The sequence below is a fragment of the Colossoma macropomum genome, unplaced genomic scaffold (assembly GCF_904425465.1).
Source record: "Colossoma macropomum unplaced genomic scaffold, Colossoma_macropomum, whole genome shotgun sequence".
NCBI classification, from domain to species: domain Eukaryota; kingdom Metazoa; phylum Chordata; class Actinopteri; order Characiformes; family Serrasalmidae; genus Colossoma; species Colossoma macropomum.
In genome coordinates, this window is record NW_023494794.1 from 9109331 (window position 1) to 9135782 (window position 26452).

At 41.2% G+C, this 26452-nt stretch overlaps 2 protein-coding genes across 2 annotated transcripts; both read right to left on the bottom strand.

The window, feature by feature from the left end:
- Window positions 1-2537: 2537 nt before the first annotated feature.
- Window positions 2538-7184, bottom strand: LOC118814470 (green-sensitive opsin-2-like). Its single transcript, XM_036580096.1, has 6 exons — window positions 7082-7184; window positions 6605-6901; window positions 4450-4618; window positions 4178-4343; window positions 3129-3368; window positions 2538-2630 (listed from the first exon to the last, which is right to left on the bottom strand). Exons 1-6 carry the CDS (start codon window positions 7182-7184, stop codon window positions 2538-2540), a joined length of 1068 nt encoding a protein of 355 aa, XP_036435989.1.
- A 14019-nt stretch (window positions 7185-21203) lies between these two features.
- Window positions 21204-26452, bottom strand: LOC118814471 (green-sensitive opsin-2). The gene is made up of 6 exons (XM_036580097.1): window positions 26350-26452; window positions 25861-26157; window positions 23046-23214; window positions 22793-22958; window positions 22008-22247; window positions 21204-21296 (listed from the first exon to the last, which is right to left on the bottom strand). The coding sequence occupies exons 1-6, from the start codon at window positions 26450-26452 to the stop codon at window positions 21204-21206; spliced, it is 1068 nt and encodes a 355-aa protein (XP_036435990.1).

Below are 26452 nucleotides of genomic sequence, written 5' to 3' on the forward strand. Positions count from 1 at the left end.
TAGCTGATATGAAAACGTGGACTAATTACTCAGCATTGTGTAGGGTTGGTATGTGTCTTATACTGATTATTTCTCAGGTTATTACATGTAATCTTCATTACAAAAGATAGTACAGATATGTAAAATCAGCGGTATGACGTATCCAGATGTGATGCTAGATGAATTAGCATCCAGTGTTGCAGCAAGATCTTTAGCTGTAGCTTTTGATTGCACTAAAAACCATTAAGGTCTAGGTTAACGATAAAAGGGTAAAGTTAAAATCTGCACACTAATTAATTTAACACAATCTTCAAATATTTCCAATGGTGTAAATGAAATTAGCTGTGCTGACACATATAGCTATGATGAGCTGATACAAGTATCATCAGTGTCTTAGCCAACATTGTGTTTTTAGATTTTTTTCAGGGGCTGTCAATAAGGGGAGAACGTTAAAGGCTCTAGAACAGAGCCCTGTGGTACACCATGAGTTTATATGTTGTCAGAAGACCCTTATTTACACTGAGAAATTGGTAATGGTTGGGCAACAACTGTCTTCAAAGTCATATATACAGTATCTCACAAAAGTTAGTACACCCCTCACATTTCTGCAAATATTTTATTATATCTTTTCATGGGACAACACTATAGAAATGGATATAACTTAAAGTAATCAGTGTACAGCTTGTGTAGCAGTATAGATTTACTGTCCTCTGAAAATAACTCAACACACAGCCATTAATGTCTAAATAGCTGGCAACACAAGTGAGTACACCTCACAGTGAACGTGTCCAAATTGTGCTCAAAGTGTCAATATTTTGTGTGACCACCATTATTATCTAGCACTGCCTTAACCCTCTTGGGCATGGAATTCACCAGAGCTGCACAGGTTGCTACTGGAATCCTCTTCCACTCCTCCATGATGACATTACGGAGCTGGTGGATGTTAGACACCTTGCACTCCTCCTTCTGCTTGAGGATGCCCCACAGGTGCTCAGTTGGGTTTAGGTCTGGAGACATACTTGGCCAGTCCATCACTTTTACTTTCAGCATGGCATTTGTCATCTTGGAGGCGTGTTTGGGGTCATTATTGTGTTGGAAAACTGCCATGCGGCGCAGTTTCCGAAGGGAGGGGATCATGCTCTGCTTCAGAATGTCACAGTACATGTTGGAATTCATGTTTCCCTCAATGAACCTCAGCTCCCCAGTGCCGGCAGCACTCATGCAGCCCCAGACCATAATACTACCACCACCATGCTTGACCGTAGGCAAGAGACAGTTGTCTTGGTACTCCTCACCAGGGCACCACCACACATGCTGGACATCCTCTGAGCCAAACAAGTTTATCTTGGTCTCGTCAGACCACACGACATGGTTTCAGTAATCCATGTTCTTGGACTGCTTGTCTTCAGCAAACTGTTTGTGGGCTTTCTTGTGCGTCTTCTTATAGCCTAGGCCATCTTTGTGGAGAGCAACAATTCTATTTCTCACATCCTCAGAGAGTTCTTTGCCATGAGGTGCCATGTTGAATATCCAGTGGCCAGTATGAGTGAATTGTACCCAAAACACCAAATTTAACAGCCCTGCTCCCCATTCACACCTGGAACCTTGTAACTCTAATGAGTCACATGACACCAGGGAGGGACAAGACACAATTGGGCACAATTTGGACATGTTCACTGTGAGGTGTAGTCACTTGTGTTGTCAGCTATTTAGACATTAATGGCTGTGTGTTGAGTTATTTCCAGAGGACAGTAAATCTCTACTGCTATACAAGCTGTACACTGACTACTTTAAGTTATATCCAAGTTATATCCTAGTGTTGTTCCATGAAAAGATGTAATAAAATATTTGCAGAAATGTGAGGGGTGTACTCACTTTTGTGAGATACTGTATATATGGGTGTTAAGGAAAACAGGAAAAAGGTGAATTGAATTGCAAACATTTGCTTTATTTTGCTAGAGAAAAACAAGAAACATATATAGCACATACAGTTGTTTTGGGGTTTTTTTTTTCATTTTTTGAAAATGCATATCTAGTCTATAGTATTCAATAGGTGCAAAGACAGGGTTAGGCCATCTGTTTCTAAACCTAAACTTTTACACCAGCACTCCCGCCAGGTGATAACCGCTCAAGTAAGTCATATATAACTGATAACCGATACAGAGCTTGATTGGCATTATGAATGTCTTTTGTGGATACTAAAAGGAGGGGTGTGGGACCCCTTCCGGCCTTCATTTCTGGTTCAGCTGTTCAGTAGCAGAGGTCAGTGGTTTGAGAACATCGCATGCAGAATTCCAGCATATCGAAAAATGGTGTGGGTGCAAAGCGAACACACCAGGAGCACATTTGAGCATGTGTCAGAACACCCTGCACACTTAATGATAAATTACATCATAGCCACTATCATGGAGTCCTGATAAGAAATAAAAATATTCCTTTATGGTGCTGAGCTATGCCTAGTGACCATAATGCATGTAGCATACAGTGCAGGCTGATAATGACTGCAGTCCATGTGTGATCCTGATATGTATTTCTGCGGTAGGGAGCAGCAGAAATGTTTACGAGGCTGTAGACACTTCTGTGGTAGAGCCAGAAACCTCTGATGCGTCCTCCACCTTCTTTCCAAACAGCTGCATGATACAGCTACGGAACTGAAAGAAAAAGACATACGTCATTTAAATGCTCTGCAAAAATGTCAAATCTTTTGAAAAAGCATCCTTTAAAAATGTGATGATTTCATTATCATCAGTAATTTTTAGCTATTTTTTTGCCATATTGGAAATCGAGAGACCACTTTATTGTATGAATTTGGTGAATCATTACACCCCTAGTTTAATGTAATCATTCCAATTAGTTATGGAAATGTAATGATGTTGGTGTACTATGCCTTTGTCCCAGTTTGAGAACCAAGCCTTTAGCAACTTCATGGATATTTATCTTCTTCTTCATTAACAGGTTCAGGGGAAAACAAACCTATGCACAGAGCACCTTTAAGAACCAGTGTTGTGCACTCAAATGTAGACAAGTAACTCAAATGCATGTAGTACCATCTTTTGAGCTTGTCTGAAACATTGGATAAAGATTGTCTCGGGTACTTCCAGAGCAGACTGGGCAAATCCCTAAGTGTCAGAGATATCTTGAGATCTTACCTGGCGGTTCATGAAGACGTAAATGATGGGATTGTAGATGGTGGCGCTCTTGGCAAAGTAAGCGGGCATAGCTGCTGTCAGTGGGTGCCACGCATAACCAGGGTTCAAGGCGGAGAAGGTGGCAAAGAACGTGTATGGTCCCCAGCACACAACAAAGGCCAGAATCATCACTACCACCATCCGAGACACTTCCTTCTCTGCCTTTTGAGTGGATTCTGAGTCCTTCTGTTGCTGGGCAACCTATTTAGAAAGGAAGAATTAGAGATCCTGTGGATTCTTTGATGGCCTTAAGAAGATATAGTATATGGATTCTGGGTTCATTAAAGAAAAATGTAAGCATTTGGAAAGGAATGGAAAACCCCCTTCATGTCCAGTCACGTAAATGTGATTTAAAAAATCCTAAAAATGATTTGCAAGTGTATGCAATTTGCAACTCCAGTCCTGTGGTTATTTCCCTGCTCAATCGAACTCATCTGTTCAAAGTCACGTTTAGTAGATGTTGCCAGGATCCAAGCAAAAAAACCTCTTGGTCTACAGGGAAGGATGCTCCCAACAGGACAAGCTACTTGTAAAGTCAACAGGACTCATTCACCAACCATTCTTCTCAAAAACCCACTTATGTAGATTTCATGAAGATTCTGACATTCACCAATGTTTTCTTATTTGGGATTTGTTCTTGGGTAAGAACAGAATCTATGCATTTTCAAGAGCACAGAGATGCGAACAGTTCTGTGGTTTAAGAACATGTTGTAAATCTGTTGTAGATTTTTTCTTAGGACCTTTCTCAAGAACAAATTTAAGAAAAATCAATGAGGCCAATTGCTCTTAGATGTTTATTTGATAGAGACCATGATTTAGCATGAAGGGAAATAACTGGGAACTAGCTGATTGTTGTCAGAAGAGGAGGGAGGACTGGCTAGTTTCCAAAATTGCTAATAAAAGAACGTACACGGATGCCACTGAAGCACACTTGCATTTCCTCTGTTGGCAGTTTAGTTTGAAAGCCTTCATCGGAAATGTGCTTCTTTATAGATGCAGGTGTGAGATACCTGGTGGATGGCGCTCCAGACAAAGATGTAACAGATGATAATGATGGAGAGAGGAAGAGCGCAGCAGGTCAGAACTAGTGTGATCATGTAGGATGCCACTCCGGGATCCTCACTCCCACTAAACACATCAGGGCCACAAGATGTCTTTAGGCCATGAGGCCAGTACCTGAAAAAAAAGAAAAAGAAGAATACAGAGGAGTGAGAACTTATTACTTTATATTCTTAATATGTTTCTTCTGTGTGAATTTGCTTGCGTACGCTTGCATATCTACCTGCTCCAGCCGAAAATTGGAGGGGAGCACCAGATGATGGACCAAACCCAGGAGAAGATAATTCCTCCTGCTGCCCACTTCCCATCAAATTTTACATTACCAAATGGTTTGCACACCACCACCCAGCGCTCCCAGGAGATTATAGTCAAAGACCACAAAGCCGTGATACCTGCAATAGAGAGAGAGTTATGGTTACAGGTATATTGATTGATTAGAAGTTTGATTGAAGTCAGGTACTGCAGCCCATGGATCCATATGAAGGCAGTCTATTTCACCTGATATTGACACTACTTACTACGTCACCAACCAAGCAGGAAATGCTGCACCTCCCACTGACTGAGAATCACAATTGCTAACTAGCTTGCTAGCATGCTAACATTACAGTTCTCTTGTGTTGATGGGTCTTTTAAGCATTTCTTTCCATTGGCTGCCAGATTTAAAGAATCAGTTTATGTTAGCAAGCTGTTGAGATTCCCAGTTCTTAGGTAACACCTCTAGGCTTTGTTGCACTGTCACTATACATAGACAACAGGGTGACATTGATCCATGTTTGATTTTTTGGCCAAGGTTGAAATTTCTATGTCAACACTGTGTTAGATCAGCGTTAAACTATCAGTGAAAGACAGCAGCTCCTAACGTTGCCCACAGTGACAAAAAATATACTTTCATTTATAGTTAATTGTGAGATGAAAGTCAGGCAATAAAGATGTTGAATATAAACAGATTTATAGTAGGCCACAAGATCATGTGACAGAACTCAATAGAATTAACTCTCCATAGAAGAAGGGTTAAATCTAAAGTCCTCCTCACAACCTGCTGTTGTTTCTGTAAGAGGTAAAAAAAAATGTTCCTAACATGAAAGTTTCAGTGTTTGAGTGATAGACAGTACTGTCTTAGTCTTTGAAGTATTATCTGATTTAGCACTGTGCTATTGCAGCAGAAAATCCCACTCACAGCTGTTCATATTAGCTTTGCTAACTAGCGAAAATCAACTAATTAACAGCCATTTATTGAGCTGGTTGTCTGCTTTTGATATAACAGTGAGAAAAAGAGATATATACTTATATCTATGCTTCTTGTATAACAACGGGTCAAAGCACAGCTTATTTTCTTGCTTTTAATTTTCAGAGCACCCAAAGAAAAAGATCTTGTGGAGTAAACCAGTCATCTAATTAATTCAGGGTGCCAAAGTGATTAAGAATTAACATTACCCAGACAGCAGACAGTTTTGGGCCGATTCTGGCTTCTGGCAAGAGGATTAGTTGACTACTAGGCATATGGAGGCAGAATAGGGCCAGATCCCAGACAACAGTATGCAGTTTACCTCATGTCTATATGGGCCAATTCTGGTGTGCTTGTGTGGGCCCACAATGTAGTTGTGCCAATTTTGGGCCAAATCCATTAGTTCTGCTTACTTTACACTGTGCAGGCCAGATCTGGGCCAAGGACCCAGGCATACACTGGGCCAGAACAAACCCAAGGATGTGGTCCACAAGTGGGCCAGACAAATTTTGCTAACTAGGCAGATTAGAACGGTAATTCAGTGAAGTTAGCGACAACGTGTTAACGTTGATTTAACATGGATTCAGTGACTGCTATGTTTTTTCCTGAATCTGTAAATACTAACCATTTAGAAACAGTAATGTGGCTAAAACGCAATGAAGGAATGAAAGGTAGCAAGGATCAATTGCCATGACATTCCATGGTCTCTACTTGCATTCATTAAACACGGTCACTATGCCTGAGTCATACACTATCTACTTAACTTCACTAGCTGCATTCCCAGGATATTTTGTGGATTGACTGTGATCCCTGTAGGAGTCAGTCAATTACCAAAGGAGCTTGACACTTTCACACGTGTAGTGTGCTTGCAGTTACACTCTTGTTTCACTGGACTAAACCCAGCCAGGGAGGTGTCCAAATCCCATCCCACAATCTATCAGTGGATTAGCTTTAACCAGATTAACACAAGCTTGTTCTCTGACTCACACCAACAGGTTGTAGATATGTAAGCAGCATTGCTTGAAGGCTTGGCAAAGTATGCATTTCCTGATACTGATATGCATTGTCTTGTTCCAACACATTCACAGGGATAAATTCAAGTGACGAGCAAATACAGTTTTTGAATTCCAATTTTTGAATCCAACACACTTACCACAGACAGACACGGTCCACCCTTCAAAGATGCACATGGGGTGCCCAAGGATGAAGTAGCCGAAGATTTGGTTGATGACGCTGATTGTGCTGGCGAGAACCGTCTCTCCAAGATCTGCTATAGCCAGGTTTACCAGAATCCAGTTCAGAGGGTGTCTCAGCTTCTTAAACTTTGCTGTTGCTATGATTACCAGGCCGTTAGTGAAGACGGATGCAATGACAACGAAGATCATCCATATGGAAGCGACGTTGTAGACCCAGCGAGGGGCAATATGGTAGTTTGGACCCTCAAATGGATCTGCGAAGAGAAGGAAAAACCTGTCTTTTTGGCAACAATGTTGTAAAAAGAACTGAATTACACACTTTTTGATAAATATTTGTTCATATAACAGTTGCTAAATTTCAGCATTGGATATTAAAGGTATTGCATTGGAACAGTAAATTTTAGGTGATGTATAATACAGAACTCTATAATTACCTCTTGTATTGTTAGAATTAGTGTAAACAAACACAGCCTCTTTTGTGGTGTCTTCGTTGTAGCGTCGGGCAGCAAATACAGGTTCGTTCGCATGTGCTGCCATGCTGGCACTGAGAGGGGAACTCTGCAGAAGCCTGAGAGCAAGGACAGGCGGCCTGGGATGCTCTTGGTGTCTTCTGACCTTCTGAGGTGCTTTTAGTGGTCGTGTGTCTAGAGCCTTCTCGTCTCTGCCTCCTTTAGTGATCCTCTCAGTCGGGATGTCCCTCCTTGGTCTAGGTGTTGTGCCTTGACATGTGTCTGCATCTTGCTTTTATACTCACCCTTCCAGCTCTAACACCCAAAACCTGTTAGCCCTGAGAGTTTCACAGTGTCAGCCTCACAGGATACAGGTCACCTTCCGGGATTCCTGGATTACCCGCCAAAAACCTCCAATTGAATAAATGGCATGTTAGAAACAATTAAGAAAGCCAGCAGGAAGAATCCTGGCTTGAGTGAATGTGCCACTGGCTTAAAACAAAAATCTGTCAAAAACATTCTGCTAAGCTTTTCCCAAGTAGGCTGGGCTAAAAGCCTAACAAGCTAATGGGTTAGACTTCATTAGCCAATATTCCCATGTGGGCAACATGTGTGTTACAAATAAGATTATAAGATTTTTTTGCTAACATGGCTTGTAATGAGCAAAGGAACCGCACACCTTTTAGCATTATGTCATTTGGACACCTTTCTGGTAAAAAAAAATGCTAGGATTATTGGGTTCTTTTTAAATTTGTTTTTAGAAGCTTGAAATTTGAAATGATGTGACGGAATTATGGCCTTATAGGGGCATTGATTGCAACATAAACTACTTTATTGTGTGCTAACCCCTTTCACAGAGCAAGTTTTTGTAGCAACACATTACTGAAGGATGGCAACTTAAGGCTACATGACACATAAACCTTGCATGACAACTGACATAAATCTGCATATACGTTTATAAAGACTTATTCCAGCAAGTATCAGTAGTCATATAGGCTGCTTATGGCAATTTTGGTGAAATTTTATCTCAGCAAGTGTTGAGAAATAATGCTTTCTGGAAATAGCATTTATAAATGTTCATATATGTTTGTCATTTGTGATTAAAGGCTTCTATAGGTGTCGATAGTTTTCTGAATGCTGCTCTTGAGTAAAATGCTACTTTTAAAAACTTTTATGATCACTTATGACTGTTAGATAGTCTATAGCAGAGTTTCTCAACCTGTGGTAACACCCTGTAGTGGTCTGCGGGCCTGAAATCAGGGGAGGCAGTAGTTCGTAGTGGACCAGTAATGTCACTTTAATGTCATGAAAACATAAGTGGAACAAAGATTAACCTAATAATAAAGAACCGAGAAGCGATCGTTTTTAAATTATGACCAATATACATACAAATAAAAACACTGCACGTCATCAGTTTGAGACAACACAGCGTGCAATGCAGACAGTTAGCGAGCCAGAGATGGAGATGTTTCTCAAGGCGCTTTTACACTCACCTTGTTTGGTGTGGACATATCTGACTTTTTCTTTAGTTCACTCCATTTTGACAACTCCACCCACATTTGGGTCTGAACTGTGGTCGGCTTCCAAACAAACCCTGGCTGCTTGTGGGAACACAGTCTGTGATAAAACTGTTCATCAACAGAGCTTGCGTTCCTCTTCTAGCAGTTCTAACATCTCACTCTTTACAGACCCTCATTTGCTCTAGTTTCTGCACCACAACCTGCTGTAAAATAAAATCACGTGACGAGTGAAGATGTGCGTTTGATTTTGGCTCATGGATCAGAACGGATTTTTGGCCGAGCATCAGCGACATGAGGGGTTAAACTCAAATTGATAAACCAATAACAAAGAAGCAGATATAAAGTAAGGTTTATTATTATTGTTGATTGTTGGACACTAAACCAAAGGCCTGGTGAGTGGAGTGTGGTTTGAATATTTCAAATGAATCACAAATATCCTCAAAACTGAAGAGAAATCTCGAGACCAAAGGCAGTGTAGCATTTTCAGTGAAAACACAATGTACTGCAGCTCCAAATCACAGTCCACCTCCACCTTGTACATTCTTATTCTTTTTGCTTTTTCCCCTTTTACCGTCTCTGCAAATATCTGATCTGATTCTCAGGTTTTCAGTTTCAGCACTTAAGAAAAGAAAAAGAAAATTTGTATTTAAAAAAGTTGATTTTACATTTTCTGGGTGCCGCTATTCTTTGTGATTATAAACAGATGGGCCTTGGGAAAAGGTTGAGAACCCCTGGTCTATAGATGCTCGCAGATTAAAAAACAAGATTGTACTATACTTGAGGGGTTTGGATTATCACAAATAGCAAAATCCTAACAGGCTAGTCATAACCAGAGATTACAATAACCACAACACAAGGAGTATCAAGAGAGAATCCAGTAATCAACCCGACCTCGAAAACACAAGATCAGTAGAGCGCAACAATCCAACCACAATGGCAAACACGAAAAGACAAGTCAAAAAACACAAAAAATAGGTCATACACAGATAAGCTTTACAGATATGAAGCATTTAGTAGGCAATAGGAAATGTTGGCAGTACTTCGCAACGTTCTAAACTAAATCCCGGGCTTATGTACTAACTAACTAACTGAGTTTTCCAGACAGTCCATTGCCTCAAGTGAGCCGGCAGGAGAAAGGGAACAAGCAGAGGAGGTACCCCCCCACCCCCCCACCCCCTGACCCCCTAAGGAGTTTGGTGTGGCTGAGGGACGAGGGCAACCACAACAACCACCAACCACACCTCCACGGATGCCTTCGGACCCACTGGAGCTGACGAGTTGCTGAATGGACAAAGTAAGACGTCCACCAGTGCAACTCCCACAGTGTTCACCTGCTTGGCTCCTGAGACGTTCTCTGGAACGAGGGGCAGGCTTGTTAGGGTGTAAATGGTGGAAGTCTGCCACCAGACCAGACTCCAGGATGTCCTGGGCCACTACCCAGCTACGTTCCTTGAGATCGTACTCCTCCCAGTCTACCAGATACTGTGGACGACCTCCTCTCTGCCTGGAGTCCAGCAACCTGCGAACAGGTTCAAAAACACTGAACAGACCAACACATTTAGTTTTCTGCAGCCCTCAAACCTGAAATCCTGAGTCGACAGCCACACATGTCTCCAGGTTGTTAGAAGGCCTCAAGACCTGTTCAGTGCACTATGTACATTGATGTTTTGATGCCCAGAATTCTTTGCTCCTCTTCATCCACAGCTAGAACATCTGTGGTAGCCGCAGACCATGGCATGTGGAGGTTGGTATCCTAGGTGTGTTCTGTGCTATTTCCGCCCAAGGTAAGAATCAAGCCCAGTCAGGCTCGTCCTGTCCGTTTGACTGGGGACGATATCCAGAAGTGAGACTTACATTAACACCAATGTGTTCAAAGAAAGCAAACCATACACCTGAGGTAAATTGAGGACCATGGTCAGATGAAATGTCCTCTGGTATCCCAAATAATCTAAAAATATGGTGGAACAATGTTTCTGACATTTCAAAAGCTGTGGGTAATTTGTGATTACCCACAGCTTTTGTGTGAAGACTAAGACTTAAAAATTCGTATAGTGTACCCAAGGCTTGATAGAATAGCTCCCACTAGCTATTACTCACTTTTTATGTATAACTGATTGTCTAAAAGTCTCTTGAGAACTTGGCGAACATGGGTACTGAAATTGGGGGAATATACTAAGATTGCAAATTTTCCAAGCATGTCTCTGAGCACATCATTAATGACAGACTGAAAGACAGAGTCAGAATGGCATTACCAAGTATTCATAATGATGATTGTTATTAGAGAAAGCCGTTTTCCACTCATCACAATATTTTACACGAATAAGGTTGTAAGCACTATGGAGATCAAGTTTAGTGAAAATCGTATAGAACTGCTGGTTCCAAAGGCAACGGACTGGGGTAACATTTTTTGATCTTATTTAGTTTTCTGTAATCAATGCAAAGTCTGAGACCTTCATCCTTCATCCAAAAAAGAAGCCAACAGACTTTTTTGTACTATGTAGCATAATAAAATCAGACTGTAAAGCCACTTTTTCACTGTGGAGTACCGGCTTGACTCGTCTGAACTCTGCTTGCCTTTTTTTGGTTTTCCAGTAGGCAAATCTGGTACCTGGTACCAGATACTATTTTTGGTACCATCTCCATAGAGGTTCCAAGCAAGCTGAACCAATACCAAAAGGTGACGTAAAAATGCTACAGACTACTGATTGGTCGGGGAGAATTGCTAAACACATATCCTAACGTTGGCTACAAGGATAGCGTACCCTCTTGTGTCCTTTTTGAGCAACCGGAATCATCTCGTTGTCTGAACTCTGATGTATTGTTTCCCAAGCTCTTCTGTTTTTTTCACCAGTCTTTTGTCTTGCTGATGTCAGCCTTTTCTGAAAAAAAAGTGTCACCTTTACGTCACAGCAATTTCATTTGCCATTGCTATGATGACCAGCTACATTGAGGGGGAACTATATATGTAGTAGAAAACAAAGTAGCTGGTACCGAAAGCGAGTCAAGTCCACTTGAGTGGAGTCTAGCTGAGTAGAGTCGAGTCATACCAACATGGCCTAAGTTAGCAATTTTTTACAGTGTAGTTGAATATCATCACTTTCAGAACCTTTTCCAATCTCCAATATGGTAACTTTACAGGAGAAGGAAAAATATTATTAACTTTTAATGTAAGATTGATTTTGATTGTTTCTATTGGTCTATTCACCATGAAATCTACAGAAGGGAAGCTGGCATTCTCAAATGAAAAACAAAAATAGGCATGTGGGCCTGAATAGGGCCAGATGCTGAACAGCTTCATGTGATTTTACTTTGTTTCTATATTTGTGGGCCATTTCTGGTGTGAACGTTGTGGACCAATTCTGGACACATCTGAAGTTTTCCTCTACACACTTCTGAATTTGATCAAATTACTTTGGAGGCCTGCAGCAATTATTCATGCAACTTTCACTTAATCATGCAACTTCTCAAGGTTTTTGTTAATGATTTTCAATTACCACGTTGTACATCATCACTAAAGCTAGGCCACGGGTGGCCAAATATAATTATGCATCCTTCCTATTCACTTCTTTAGTGGCCCTCTTTAGCATTTGAGGGTGGAGAGTCAGTTTGGCTGGAGGCAGTCATGGGTGTAGAGTCAGTTTGGCTAGAGGCAGTCATAGGTGTAGAGTCAGTTTGGCTGGGGAGGTCACAGGTATAGAGTCAGTTTGGCTAGAGGCAGACATGGGTGTAGAGTCAGTTTGACTGGGGTGTTAACAGGTATGGAATCAGTTTCACCTGAAACATAGGTGTAGAGTTATCAGCTTGAGAGACCTCCCTTCTCATTAGCACTAGAGCTATCAATATTAGTTTTTTTTTAGCCTTATCAGCCTGTCAGTTTACAGTTTACAGGGTATTCTTATAAGCCTCCTAAGTATTTGTCAGTTGTTATCAGCCTGAGCAACTCTTTGCATCATTAACCACCCTTGAAGGCATATAAGTTCTTTACTAGAAGGAATCCATTTGTTTTTTTCCAGCCATGTAGCAATCTAGTTTTTATCTGCCTGTCAGATTTCACTCTATTGCCATCAGCCTTGAAGGCATTCATTTCATTCTTATCAGCCTCCTAAGTATTTGTCATTATTAGCCTCAGATACACTTTGCATTATTAACCAGGCTTGCAGGCCTTGCATAGAGGTTATCTACTAAAAAGTATCCATTTTGTTTATCAACCTTTGAGGCATCTGGCACAAATCAGCCTGAGAGACCTTCGATCTTATTAGCACTGGAGCCATCATTAGTTTTAAACAGCCTGTCAGATTTCAGTTTAATGCCATCAGCCTTGGAGGTGTTTAGTGCATTCTTGTCAAGCCTGTAAGTATTTGTCAATTGTTATCAGCAAGAGAGACAGTTTATATTATTAACCAGCCTTGCAGGAGGCATTTATTTCATTATGAAAGAAGATATCCATTTTGTTGTTTATCAGCCTTTGTAGCATCTGCCACTTCCTTCTTATTGGCACCACAGCCTTTTAGATTACAGTTTATTGTAATCAGACATTGAGACTTCTATGTGTGTATATTATTCTTGCAATATTTGTCAGTTATCAGCCTGGGAGAACCTGCATGTGCCAATTATCAGCTTTGCAGGATTTTGCACAAGAACTACCAGATTTAGAGATATATAGTTTTTTTTATCTAGAAGCTTATCTAGAGCTGTCTTTAGTTTTTAGTAGCCTTTTCTGCCTGTCAGATCAGCATCAGAGGCTTTTGCATGTGGTAAGAATTGTGTAACTGTACATTGTAGCAGGGTTGCCCAGCTGTGGTATTGAAGAGCCAAAGTCTACGGTGGTGCTTAAAAGATTGTGAACCCTTTAGAATTTTTTATATTTCTGCATACATTTGACCTAAAACTTCATCAGTCCTAATAGTAGATAAAGAGAACCAAATTAAACTAGACAAAATATTAGACTTGGTCATTTATTTATTGAGGAAACTGATCCAATATTACAGATCTGTGAGTGGCAAAAGTATGTGAACCTTCAGTATTAGCAGATAATTTGAAGGTAAAATAACAGTCAGGTGTTTTCAATCAATGGGATGGCAATCATGTGACCACCCTGTTTGGTTTATCTTCATAACTCCTGTTTGTGGAAGTGTATCATGGCACGAACAAAGGAGATTTCTGAGGACCTCAGAAAAAGAGTTGTTGATGCTCATCAGGCTGGAAAAGTTTACAAAATCATCTCTAAAGAGTTTGGACTCCCCCAATCCACAGTCAGACAGATTGTGTACAAATAGAAGAAATTCAAGACCCTTGGTATGCTCCCCAGGAGTGGCTGACTAACAAAGATCACACCAAGAGCAAGGCATGTAATAGTGTGAGGTCACAATGGAACCCAGGGTAACTTCTAAGCAACTAAAGTCCTGTCTGTAGTGGCTAATGTTAATGTTCATGAGTCCACCATCAGGATAACACTGAACGGCTTGTATGGTTGCAAGGACAAAGCCACTGCTCTCCAAAAAGAACATTGCTGCCCGCTTGCTGTTCGCTAAACATCACAGGGACAAGCCAGAAGGCTATTGGAACAATATTTGTAGATGGATGAGACCAAAATAGATCTTTTTGGTTTTAATGAGGAACATTATGTTTGGAGAAAGGAAAACACTACATTCCAGCATAAAAACCTTATCCCGTCTGTGAAACACAGTGGTGGTAGTATCATGGTTTGGGCCTGTTTTGCTGCATCTGGGCCAGGACGGTTTGATCGAACAATGAACTCTGAATTATACCAGCAAATTCTAAAGGAAAATGCCAGAACATCTGTCTGTGAGCTGAAATTCAAGAGAACGTGAGTCATGCAGCAAGACAACGACCCTAAGCACACAAGTCGTTCTACCAAAGAATGGTTAACGAAAAATAAATTTGTGGTTTGGAATGGCCAAGTTAAAGTCCTGACTGTAATCCTATAGAAATGTTGTGGCAGGACATGAAGTGAGCAGTTCAATTTATTTATTAGCCTTTAATTACTAGGTTTTGCACATCTGATGAGGCAGAAAATTCACCAAAACTTTTGGCAACTCTATAGTGAACAGTACCTAAAGCATAATTCCCTTGTGTAAATTGCTAGAACAAAATCAAAACAGAACACCAAATCAAGCTAACTTGTTGTGTACAACCTAGTTATGCAACAGTTCTTCAAACAATATGGAATCATTTTACCAAAAAATAAATAAATAAATAAATGTTAGGAAAGGCCTTCTATCAGACTCTGTGGTGTAGAGAGGCACATATGACTGGAAGGCCCTACTTACCTGTTCTTCAGTGGTCAGGACCCCCATGGACCCTCACAGAGCAGGTAGTATTTGGGTGGTGGATCATTCTCAGCACTGCAGTAACACTGATGTGGTGGTGGTGTGTTAGTGTGTGTTGTGCTGGTCTGAGTGGATCAGACACAGCAGTGCTGCTGGAGTTTTTAAACACCTCAGTGTCACTTCTGGACTGAGAATAGTCCACCAACCGAAAACATCCAGCCAACAGCGTCCTGTGGGCAGCGTCCTGTGGGCAGCGTCCTGTGACCACTGATGAAGGACTAGAGGATGACCAACACAAACTGTGCAGCAGCAGATGAGCTATCGTCTCTGACTTTACATCTACAAGGTGGACTGACAAGGTAGGAGTGTCTAATAGAGTGGACAGTGAGTGGACACAGTGTTTAAAAACTCCAGCAACACTGCTGTGTCTGATCCACTCGTACCAGCACAACACACACTAACACACCACCGCCACCATGTCAGTGTTACTGCAGTGCTGAGAATGATCCACCACCCAAATAGTACCTGCTCTGTGAGGGTCCATGAGGGTCCTGACCACTGAAGAACAGGGTAAAAGGGGGCTAACAAAGTATGCAGAGAAACAGATGGACTGCAGTCTGTAACTGTAGAACTACAAAGTGCACCTGTATAGTAAGTGGAGCTGATAAAATGGACAATGAGCGCAGAAACAAGGAGGTGGTCATAATGTTATGCCTGATCGGTGTAAATGACTGAATTGATTTTCACCTTCCAAACTCAAAGATCCTCCTGTGCAGTCAAGAGTGTTTTCAAAAACCCAGAAGTTATGTTAATTGGCTGTTGTGCGTGTTTGGCTCAGAGCTGAATGCAGCAGAGCAGTTGTTGGAAGTAGGGCCTTCCAGTCATCACTGAAGGAACAAAGTCCCTTGTCCACACAGCAAGCCAAGACTCTTCCTACCGGCTTTCTAAATCCTTGTTTAAATCCTTGATTTGCTTTCTTGTGGTTACTCGAGGAACAGATGGTTTTCTAATCAGAGTGATTCTAGGAAGTGATGTTGGTTTAGTCACTTATGATGAAGTTGCAAAAGTATTTCTGTTTAACAGAATTCTCTAGGTATATTTCAACGTAAAAGTTTTAAACTTGGTACATTTTGAACGCACTTCAAGACAGTACTCTTACTATGCTAACACGGCTGTGTACAGCCACTCGTAAGTTGCTTCAGCTGCAGTTTCATTTTTATAAAAGAAAAATCTTTTTCTAATTTAAAAATGTTACATTAGGTTAGTGAAGCTAATAAGTTTAGATGAATTTTTAAGTAATTGAATTTCTGTAAGCTGAGGATGATCCTTTTTCCTGTGTAAATGGCTAACGCAAGCCATTTTGAGCAAAAAGCGTCAGCATAAGAACAGTGCAGCTATGCTGACAGGAGCTGCAAGACAGCAGTGATGTGAGTCTGGGGCGAGACAAAGATCTGCTGGTGAGGTTAAGTTAGGGCAGGAATATTATAAGGCATTGCACAGATTTTGGTTCTCTAAAGGTTTGTAGGAGTCATGGTTGTACATGTAACTATGTCCCTGTAACAGAGCATTCAGTTCAATACCATTATGTCCTCTTCTGATGCTCAGCTGTTTTAGTTACTGTACATACCTCCCTTAAGTCAAATGGCCTGTCACTTGTATCCATTGTTCTGCTTGGCCTAATTAGCTTGGGCAGAGCATTAACCAAGCCTGGCTAGACAGAGCTTGGCAGAATGAACTCTTTTAGACAGGTTTGTGTTTTAAGCCAATGACACTTTCTTGCAAGCCAAGAACCTTCCTGCCGGCTTTCGTAATTGTTCGTAATTTTTCCACTTATTAAATAAGTTAAACAGCTAATCCTAACCTCAGGAATGGCTACGGATTACCCACACAGGTGATTGTTCTGGTGATCCTTGCGTCAAGGTGGCAGGTTTTGGATACAGGTGAGTATATAAGCAAGTTGCAGAGACAAGACAAGACTTTTACAGACTTCCAGAGTGCTCAGTGCACATCTGAGGCCATGACTGCTGTCCACAATCCTATGAGGAAACCATCAGAGTCTGTATTAGTTCATAGCACAAATGGTGAGTGTGTGGCTCTATGGACGAAAGATCAAAATATTGTCAAGTCTGTGGTAAAAACGTAGTTATAATAACATAGTTATTAATAACAGTTGGAATTAATAGCAATTATAAGAAACTTTGTTGTAGTTGATGCTCAAGGATGTTTTTATTTAATCTTTTCAGTACCATTTTTGTGAAGATATTGGCCAGTTGAGGGCTTTTTGGAAAGGACTAGCCTCCTTCACTTATCATCATTATATCATCCTCTGTTTTTTTTCTGTTCTTTTTCTCATTGTACTTTTACTGTTTGAAGGTCTTGACCAGGAGTGCCTTGTCAAAGGGGGCCAAATTGCAATGTTTGTTGGGTTCCAAAAAAGGCAAAGCAGTACACAAATAAATAAGGTAGGTAGTTTTTGGCAGTGTAATTTATAACATTGCACTTTGTTGCTAAAATACTTTAAAAATACACATTTAAAGGAAAATAATAATTTATTTTCCTTTAAAGGTTATGTATAGTATAGGAATATGTTCTCTCATTGGGTGAGGGGTGGGCCATGGAAATATGGTGGGCCAAATCAAATCTCCTTATGGGCTAATTTTAGGCAACCCTCGTCTAAAGAATTATGTCACTGCTTGCTGGGTCTCTAGGTCTTAAGTTCTGTGTCCTCATGCTTTTGCAGTGGTTTGTTAGTGATCTGGATAGGTAAGAGCTCACAAAACAAAACACAAAACTGAGGTCAGATCCCTCAGAATACTCAGTCGTTGCTTATGGACTCTTGAGCTCCCTCTACATGTTATGAGTGGAGTTTGGGTAAGGCTACTGGTAAGGCCATTGTAAATTATTTTTGTGGGTAATTTGGAGTAGATCTGGAGTATATTTGGAGTTGCAAAAGATCATCACATGGTAACCAATCCTATGAGGATTGGGTTCTTTACTTTACAACTATCCGTTTTGTTAATGGCACCTCAGTTTATAACAGCTATTACATTTTGTTATGTCTTCTTTGAAGACGAAGATCTTAACAATACCCCCACTCCTACCCCACCCTCAAAAAATGTTTTTGTTGAAACAATATCTTCCCCTCAACAACCTTTGGTTCTAGAAAATAAAATATAAGATAAAAAGTCAAAAACAAAACAAAAAGACTGTGTAAATAACATACAAAAAAACATTAATTTTTAAAATAAATTATAAAATATAACATGGCATTAGTAAAAATAAGTCATGTAGAAGTACATATATAAAATTTATAAATGTAAAAAGATAAATTAAATTTAATAAGTTAATTGTAAAATAAAGTTAAAAAAGGAAATAAAAGAGCATATCCATGTTTGGGGTTCTTGAAGATGAAGACAGATACATGTTAACATGCCCTCTGGCGGGGCTGGCGGCTCTAGGTTGCCCTCCGAGACACCAGGTGTTGCTATCAATGCTGGCCATGGCTCTGGAGTTCCCTCCAGGACAACAGGTGGTGCTGTTGTTGATGATGGCTCTGGGGTGCCCTCTGGAACACCTGGCGTGCTGTTGACGATGCTGTCGGTGGCCCTGGCATTGGCTCAGATGTGCTCTTTGGAGCCCCCAGCAGTGCCCTGGCATCAGGCCATTGCAACCATTCTGGCCAGGGAGAGTCCTCATCGTCCACCGTTGGCATGGCTTCTCCAGCCCCACCTCCCCACCCCTGCAAATTTGGCCCGCAGCCAGGAAAGAAACGACGGGGCTCGGGAGCAGTTGTTGGCCAGGGAAATGACGGGAGGGGGGGCAGGACGTTGACCTCCCCGGCTCGCCCAGCAGAACATAGAGGGGAGAGAGAGGGGGAGAAGCCATGTCCAAGCGGGAGGGAGGAGAGACACCAGGTTGAGGTCCACTGTGCCATGCTTCTTATCCTCCAGTGGGAGAATTGCTGCATCCATGAGGGTCGAGAGACAGTGGGTGGGCCATGACACATGGATGTCGACCTCCCCAGGCCCGAAGACCCACTTCACGCTGTCATCTTTCCCTCAGGTGTGTGTCAGTATGTGCCATCTGGCTGGAAAAGGTGGTCGTTCTGCCTCTCCAGTGTCACAGAGGTAAAGAGGTACGTGCTCCTCCACCAGCAAGACAACATAATTGAACATAATAATTCAGAAGTTGTTGGGGAGCCCCCTGGTGGCTGTGAGGTCCTAAGCAGCTACTTATGTACACTCTTTAAAGAAGATGGTGCTTCAAGGGCTCTTTAGTAAAGAAAATGGTTCTATATAGAACCATGAACACTCAAAGAACCTTTGCATGATTAAAGGGTTCTTTGCATCATGACAGGGTTCTTTGGATTGGTGGAAAATGTGCATGAATGTCCTACAGTCGGTTCTATATAGGACCTTTTTGAAAATTGTTCTATATAGCAACCATAAGGATTCTTCTATTGTTACTCTCAAGCTTGTAAAAATAGAAGAACCCTTTTTGGTGCTATATAGAACCATTTTCAAAATGGTTCTATGTAGTACCATCTTTAGCACATTCTCCATCAGTCTAAAGAATCCTTTAATCATGCAAGGGGTTCTTTGAGTGTTTATGGATCTTTTTTAAGAGTGTAACTTAATGATTGGATTCTGTGTTTGGGCAGCATATTACTAATCTGAACCCAGAATTATCCATTCCCTGGTTGAGTACCTGTGTCGGTTTCCCATCACAGAACTGATATTTTCTGGATGTTGTGTGGTGGATTCATGATTTCTCTCACAAATGTGGTGCTAACAGTAAATGCAAACAATAACACCAACAATATATGAGCTCCAAGTTCTGATTTACTGTTTACTCTGCATTTGGTTTTATTTGATGAGCCATGGACCAAGATCTTGGCTTGAGTTGTGCTTGGATAAGCATGTAGTTTGATAGTTCTCCAAAACTTCTCTCCAAAAAAAGGAAGATTCATACACAGTAAGTCTTTGCTGTGAAAGTGTCTAACTAACTTCTCACTTGTCTTCATCTTGAAGAACCTCAAAGAATGAGATTCCATTCTTTTCCACACTTTCAAGTACCACTTTTACCACTTCTTCCCTTACAGTAAGCTACACTGCTTCAATCTCACTCTATCTGCACGTGTTCAGACTAATTTTCAATGTGCACCAATGCACAACAGCAATACTGCAATATTAAAAATTGATGTGATTAAATGGACATTTCAGCTGTACAATGCTAATGTAGCGCAGCATTGCCAAAATTACCTGTCATTCATTGCTACTATTTTATTGACCTATTTTGATGAGAGTTGGAGAAGAGGAAAGATGCCAGATTTCAATTGCAAACATTTTCTTTATTTTGCTAGAGGAAAAAAAGAAATACACATTATTTTTTTGTCATTTTTTAAAAATGCATATCTAGTCTACAGAACCCAACAGGTGCAAAGACAATTACAGCACATCTCTCTGAACCTGATGGGGATCTTAGTCAGATGAAGGCTGCCTTGATACACACCGAGTGATACCATTAACTCTTTTGATATTTCAGATTAAGCAGCTTCGAAGATTAATGCTGTGGACTTCTCCTAAGCCTCTGCATTGAAATAGAAGGAAATCTTTTCTGTTGCCAGAAAATCATATTTTAGAGAAGGGGAAAAAACAGCTCTGTAGATTTATACTGTTAATACAAAATTTTACAGTTGGTATTGTACATTTAAAACACCTGCGAATAATACAGGGATAGTCTAAACGTAAAATGTTGTCTAGCAACAGCAATAAAAGAAAACTTAAGACCTTTTTTAATTCAGTGAAGTAAAAGTGTCTGTTTCTAGACGTCTACAGCTTTGCAGCAGCACTCAGGTTCCACCTCCAGTCAGACATTAACAGTAGATGACTGATACAGAGCTGTGATTGGCAGGAAGAACGTCTTTTTTGCGGATGGTAAGCGGGGGATGGGAGGGTGTGGGACCCCTTCCAGCCTTCATTTCTGGTTCAGCTGTTCAGTAGCAGAGGTCAGTGGTTTGAGAACATTGCATGCAGAATTCCAGCATATCGAGAAACAGTCCAGGTGCAAAGCGAACACACCAGGAGCACATTTGAGCATGTGTCAGAAATATCCTGCACATTCAATGATAAATGTCATCATAGCCACTATCATGGAGTCCTGATAAGAAATAAAAATATTCCTTTATGGTGCTGAGCTGTGCTAAGTGACCATAATGCATGTAGCATACAGTGCAGGCTGATAATGACTGCAGTCCATGTGTGATCCTGATATGTATCTGTGTATCCAGCAGACTGTTTACGAAGCTGTAGACACTTCTGTGGTAGAGCCAGAAACCTCTGATGCGTCCTCCACCTTCTTTCCAAACAGCTGCATGATACAGCTACGGAACTGAAAGAAAAAGACATGAGTCATTTAAATGGCTCTGCAAAAATGTCAAATGTTCCAACTGAAAAAGCATCCTTTAAAAATGGGATGGTTTCATTATCGTCAATCATATAGTTAGTGTGGAGATAGAACATGTGTGTGTTAACTTAGGGCCAGAACATTATTTTTTAACTACAGCAATAGATTGGGACACTATGCACAGCCTTTAGTTTGAATATAGTATATTTATGATGTTGAATACACTAATAAACTAAACATGGAAACTAATTTAAGGCACGTTTTATGCCACTGACTATCTTTGCCATATTGGATATTGAGACGCCACTTGATTACATGGATTTGGTGAATCATTACACCCCTAGTTTAGTGTAATCATTCCAATTACTTGAAAATCTGTGGATATTTGTGTACTGTGCCTTTGTCCCAGTTTGAACACCAAGCCTTTAGCAACTTCATGGATAATTATCTTCTCCTTCATGAGTGGGTTTAGGGGAAAACAAACCTATGCAGAGAGCACCTTCAAGAACCAGTATTGTGCACTCAAACGTAGACAAGTAACTCAAATACATGTAGTACCATCTTTCAAACTACTCTGAGGCATTGGACAAAGATTGTCTCGGGTACTTCCAGGTCTACTTTGAGTTCTGAGAAAGGCTTTAGGAGCACCCTAGACTGGGCAAATCCTTAAGCGTCAGAGATATCCTAAGCTCTCACCTGGCGGTTCATGAAGACGTAAATGATGGGATTGTAGATGGTGGCACTCTTGGCAAAGTAAGCGGGCATAGCTGCTGCCAGTGGGTGCCACGCATAACCAGGGTTCACGGCGGAGAAGGTGGCAAAGGAGGCGTATGGTCCCCAGCACACAATAAAGGCGAGGATCATCACTACAACCATGCGGGACACTTCCTTCTCTGCCTTTTGAGTGGATTCTGAGTCCTTCTGTTGCTGGGCAACCTATTTGAAAAGGACGAGTTAGAGATACTGTGGACTCTTTGATGGCCTAAAGAAGATATATGGATTCTGGGTTCATCAAAAATGTAGGTGTTTGCCTGCAAGGGAAAACCCCCTTCATGTTGACTCGCCTAAATGTGATGTATCTGAAAGTTCTTAAGTATGGCTTGCAAAGGTATGCAACTCCGGTCCTGTGCAGTTTGGTTATTTCCCTGCTCAAACAAGCTCTTCTGTTAATGTCAAGTTTAGTAAGTGTTACTGGGAGTTGAGTTGAAAACCCACTGGTCTACAGGGAATGGCGCTCCCAACAGGACAGAAGAAGATACTTGTAAAGTCAAAGGGCTTAGCTGTTTATTTGATAGAGAAATAACTGGGAACTAGCTGACTGTGGTCAGCAGAGGCGGGAGAATATGCTAGTTTACAAAATGTCTCATAAAAAAATCTACACAGTTGCCTCATACTGAAGCAAACTTGCATTTTCTCTGTTATCGGTTCTGTTTGAAAGCCTTCATTGTAAATGTATCTTCATAGATGCAGGTGTGAGATACCTGGTGGATGGCGCTCCAGACAAAGATGTAGCATATGATAATGATGGAGAGAGGAAGAGCGCAGCAAGTCAGCATCAGTGTGATCATGTAAGAGGCCACGCCGGGATCCTCACTCCCACTGAACACATCAGGACCGCAAGATGTCTTGAGCCCATGAGGCCAGTACCTGAAAAAAAAGATGAGAATGAAAAGAGGGGAATGAGAACTTATTATCTTCTATTCTTAAACAGTAATTTTTTGCTTGCATGTCTACCTGCTCCAGCCGAAGATTGGAGGGGTGCACCAGATGATGGACCAAATCCAGGAAAAGATAATTCCTCCTGCTGCCCACTTCCCATCAAATTTGACATTACCAAATGGTTTGCACACCACCACCCAGCGCTCCCATGAGATTATAGTCAAAGACCATAGAGCAGTGATGCCTGCAATAGTGAGAGAGCGATGGTTACAAATTGATTAGAAATTTGATTGAAGTCACATACTGCAGCCTACGGATCCATATGAAGGTAGCGTATTTGAACTACTTACTGCATCACCAACGAAACAGGAAATGTTGTACCTCTCACTGACAGAGAATCACAAGTGCTAACTATGCTGCTAACTGTTCGTGCAGTCAGGTCAGCTAATCTTACAGTTTATGAAATGCAAACTCAACTACAGAACGGGGTAGAAAAGACTCAACTGCAGCAGTCTACAGCTACTGATTTATATAATCAGGTAATATGGCAAGCTAGGGACACCCTAAATAGTTAGCTGATTGAGTTAGCATGCTAGCATGTTAAAATGTGTAAACATTACAGCCCCCTTGAGTTGATGGCTCTTCATGCATTGCTTTCCATGGCCTGCCAAATTTAAAGAATCGGTTTATGTTAGTAAGCTGTACAGATTCCCAGTTCATAGCTAACACCTGTAGGCTTTTGTTTCCCTGTGACCATACTGAGATAGCAGGGTAATGTTGATCCATGTTGATTGATCATCAGAATCATCATTTTGGTCAAGGTTGAAATTTCAGTGTCAACACTGTGTTAGATCAACGTTAACCTATCAGTGAAAGTCAGCAGCTCCTAACATTGACCACAGTAACATTAAATATACATTGCTTCTTGCACATCTGGTTAAAACACAGCTTGTTTTCAGGGAGATAGCAGACAGTTTTAGGCATATTCTTGCTTTCTGACACAAGTACTGGTTGACTACCAGACAGATGTTAGGCAGGCGAGCCATAATAGGGCCAGATACCGGACAGCTTCATGCGGTTTTACCTCGTGTCTATACTTATGGGCCAATTCTAGTGTGATTGTTGTGGACCCACAATGTAGTTGTACCAGAATTGGGCCACATCCATTAGCTCTACTCACTTGACACTGTATGGGCCAGATCTTTGCCGAAGATCCAGCCGTATACTAGGCAAGAACAAACCCAAGGATGTGGTCCACAAATGGGCCTGACAAATTTTGCTAACTAGGCAGATTAGAACTTTGATTCAATGAAGTTAGCGATGACGCTTTAACGTTGATTTAGCATGGATTCAGTGACTGGTATCTGGGAAGCAACTATCTGTCTCACAGTCTCTTTTTTCCTGAGTCTGTAAATTTTGACCATTCAGAAACAGTAATGTGGCTTAAACACAATGAAAGAATGAAAGGTACCTCAGGGGTTCTCAACCTTTTTCACCCCAAGGCCCACCTGTTTATAAATGTAAAGCATAGCAGGCCACAGAAAAACTGAAATCAACTTTTTTTTTTAAGTTTTCTTTTTTTCTTAATTGCTCACACTGAAAACTTGTGAATTAGGGCCTGAAAGAGATCAGATCGTCCATTTCAGCTCAATCGCAGAAACCAAAATTTGCAGTTATTTTAAACATCACAAAACAACAAAAACCTTTTGTTTGCAAAGAGGTCAAAAAAGGGGAAAATGAAAAAAGATAGATGTAGATGTGGACTGTGATTTGGAGCTGCAGTTCATCGCGATTTCACTGAAAATACTCTTGTGTCTTTTCCACAGGAGTAACTGTTTGGCCTGGAGATGTGTCTTTGGTTTTGAGGGTTTTAGCGCCTCATTTGAAATAAACCTCACTCCACTCATGCTTTTGGATCAGCGTCATCACAATCAACAATAATAATAAAACTTACTTAATATTTGCTTCTTTGTCATTAGTTTATTAAGTTGAGTTTAACTACTCAGGTCGCTGATGTTTGGCCAGAAATCAAACACAGATCTTCGCTATTATTTTATGGCTCGTCTGTCGTTTTTATCAACTGCAGCTCGAGCTGCAGGAACAACATTAGAGCAATAAGTCAGACGTTAAAACAGGCAGATTATACTGACGGTACAGCGCTGACGTGCTGCTAGAAGAAGAGAAAAGCCAGCTCTAATTATGAATTCCCTCATTTCATCATAAAATGCATCCCATCAGCAGTGAACTGAACAGGGTGACCGTTCAGCAGACCGAGACTCGTGGGTTTCAGCTGTTTGTTTCAGACCCAAATACAGGTGGAGTGTTCACACACGTCAGAACGAAGCGAACTAAAGAAAAAAGTTTGATAGATCCGCACCGAACAAGGTAGAAGAAACGCCGTGAGGAACCTATCTGTCTCTGGCTAACTCTGCACTGCGTGCTGGTGGCTGTGACTGCAGTGTTTTTGTTTATACATCTCTACCGGCCCACTACGAACTACTACCTCATCGTGAGTTCAAGGCCCGCGGACCACTAGAGAGTGCTTCACGGCCCACTGGTGGTCCGCTGACCACAGGTTGAGAAACCCTGATCTACTTAACTACACTAGCTGCACTTCCATCAGTGGATTAGCTTTAACCAGATTAACGCAAGCTTGTTCTCTGACTTCATTACATTACAGTGGATCAGGCTTAGTTCTGAATTTTTGACATGTCTTTCAAGGAAACTGACTGTATTACTCCAACAGGTTGTAGATATGTGTGCAGCATGGTTTGAAAGCTTTGCAAAGTATGTATTTCCTGATACTGAAATGCATTGTCTTGCTATGACACATTCACAGGAATAAATCAACGTGAAGAGCAAATACAATTTTCGAATCCAACACACTTACCACAGACAGACACGGTCCACCCTTCAAAGATGCACATGGGGTGCCCAAGGATGAAGTAGCCGAAGATCTGGTTGATGACGCTGATTGTGCTGGCGAGAACCGTCTCTCCAAGATCTGCTATAGCCAGGTTTACCAGAATCCAGTTTAGAGGGTGCCTCAGCTTCTTAAACTTTGCTGTTGCTACGATTACCAGGCCGTTAGTGAAGACAGACGCAATGACAACGAAGATCATCCATATGGAAGCGACGTTGTAGACCCAGCGAGGGGCAATGTGGTAGTTTGGACCCTCAAATGGATCTGCGAAGAGGAGGAAAAACCTGTCTTTTTCAGCAACAAGGTTGTAATAAGAATTGAATTACCCACTTTTTGATAAATATTTGTTCACACAACAGTTACTCAAGGCCAAAGTTTCTTTCAACATTGGATATCAAAGGATATTGCATTGGAACAATGAATATGGTGATGTATAACACAGAGCTCTCTACTCACCTCTTGTGTTGTTAGCATTTGTATAAACAAACGCAGACTCTCTCGTGGTGTCTTCATTGTAGCGGCGGGCGGCAAATACGGGTTCGTTCGCATGTACGGCCAT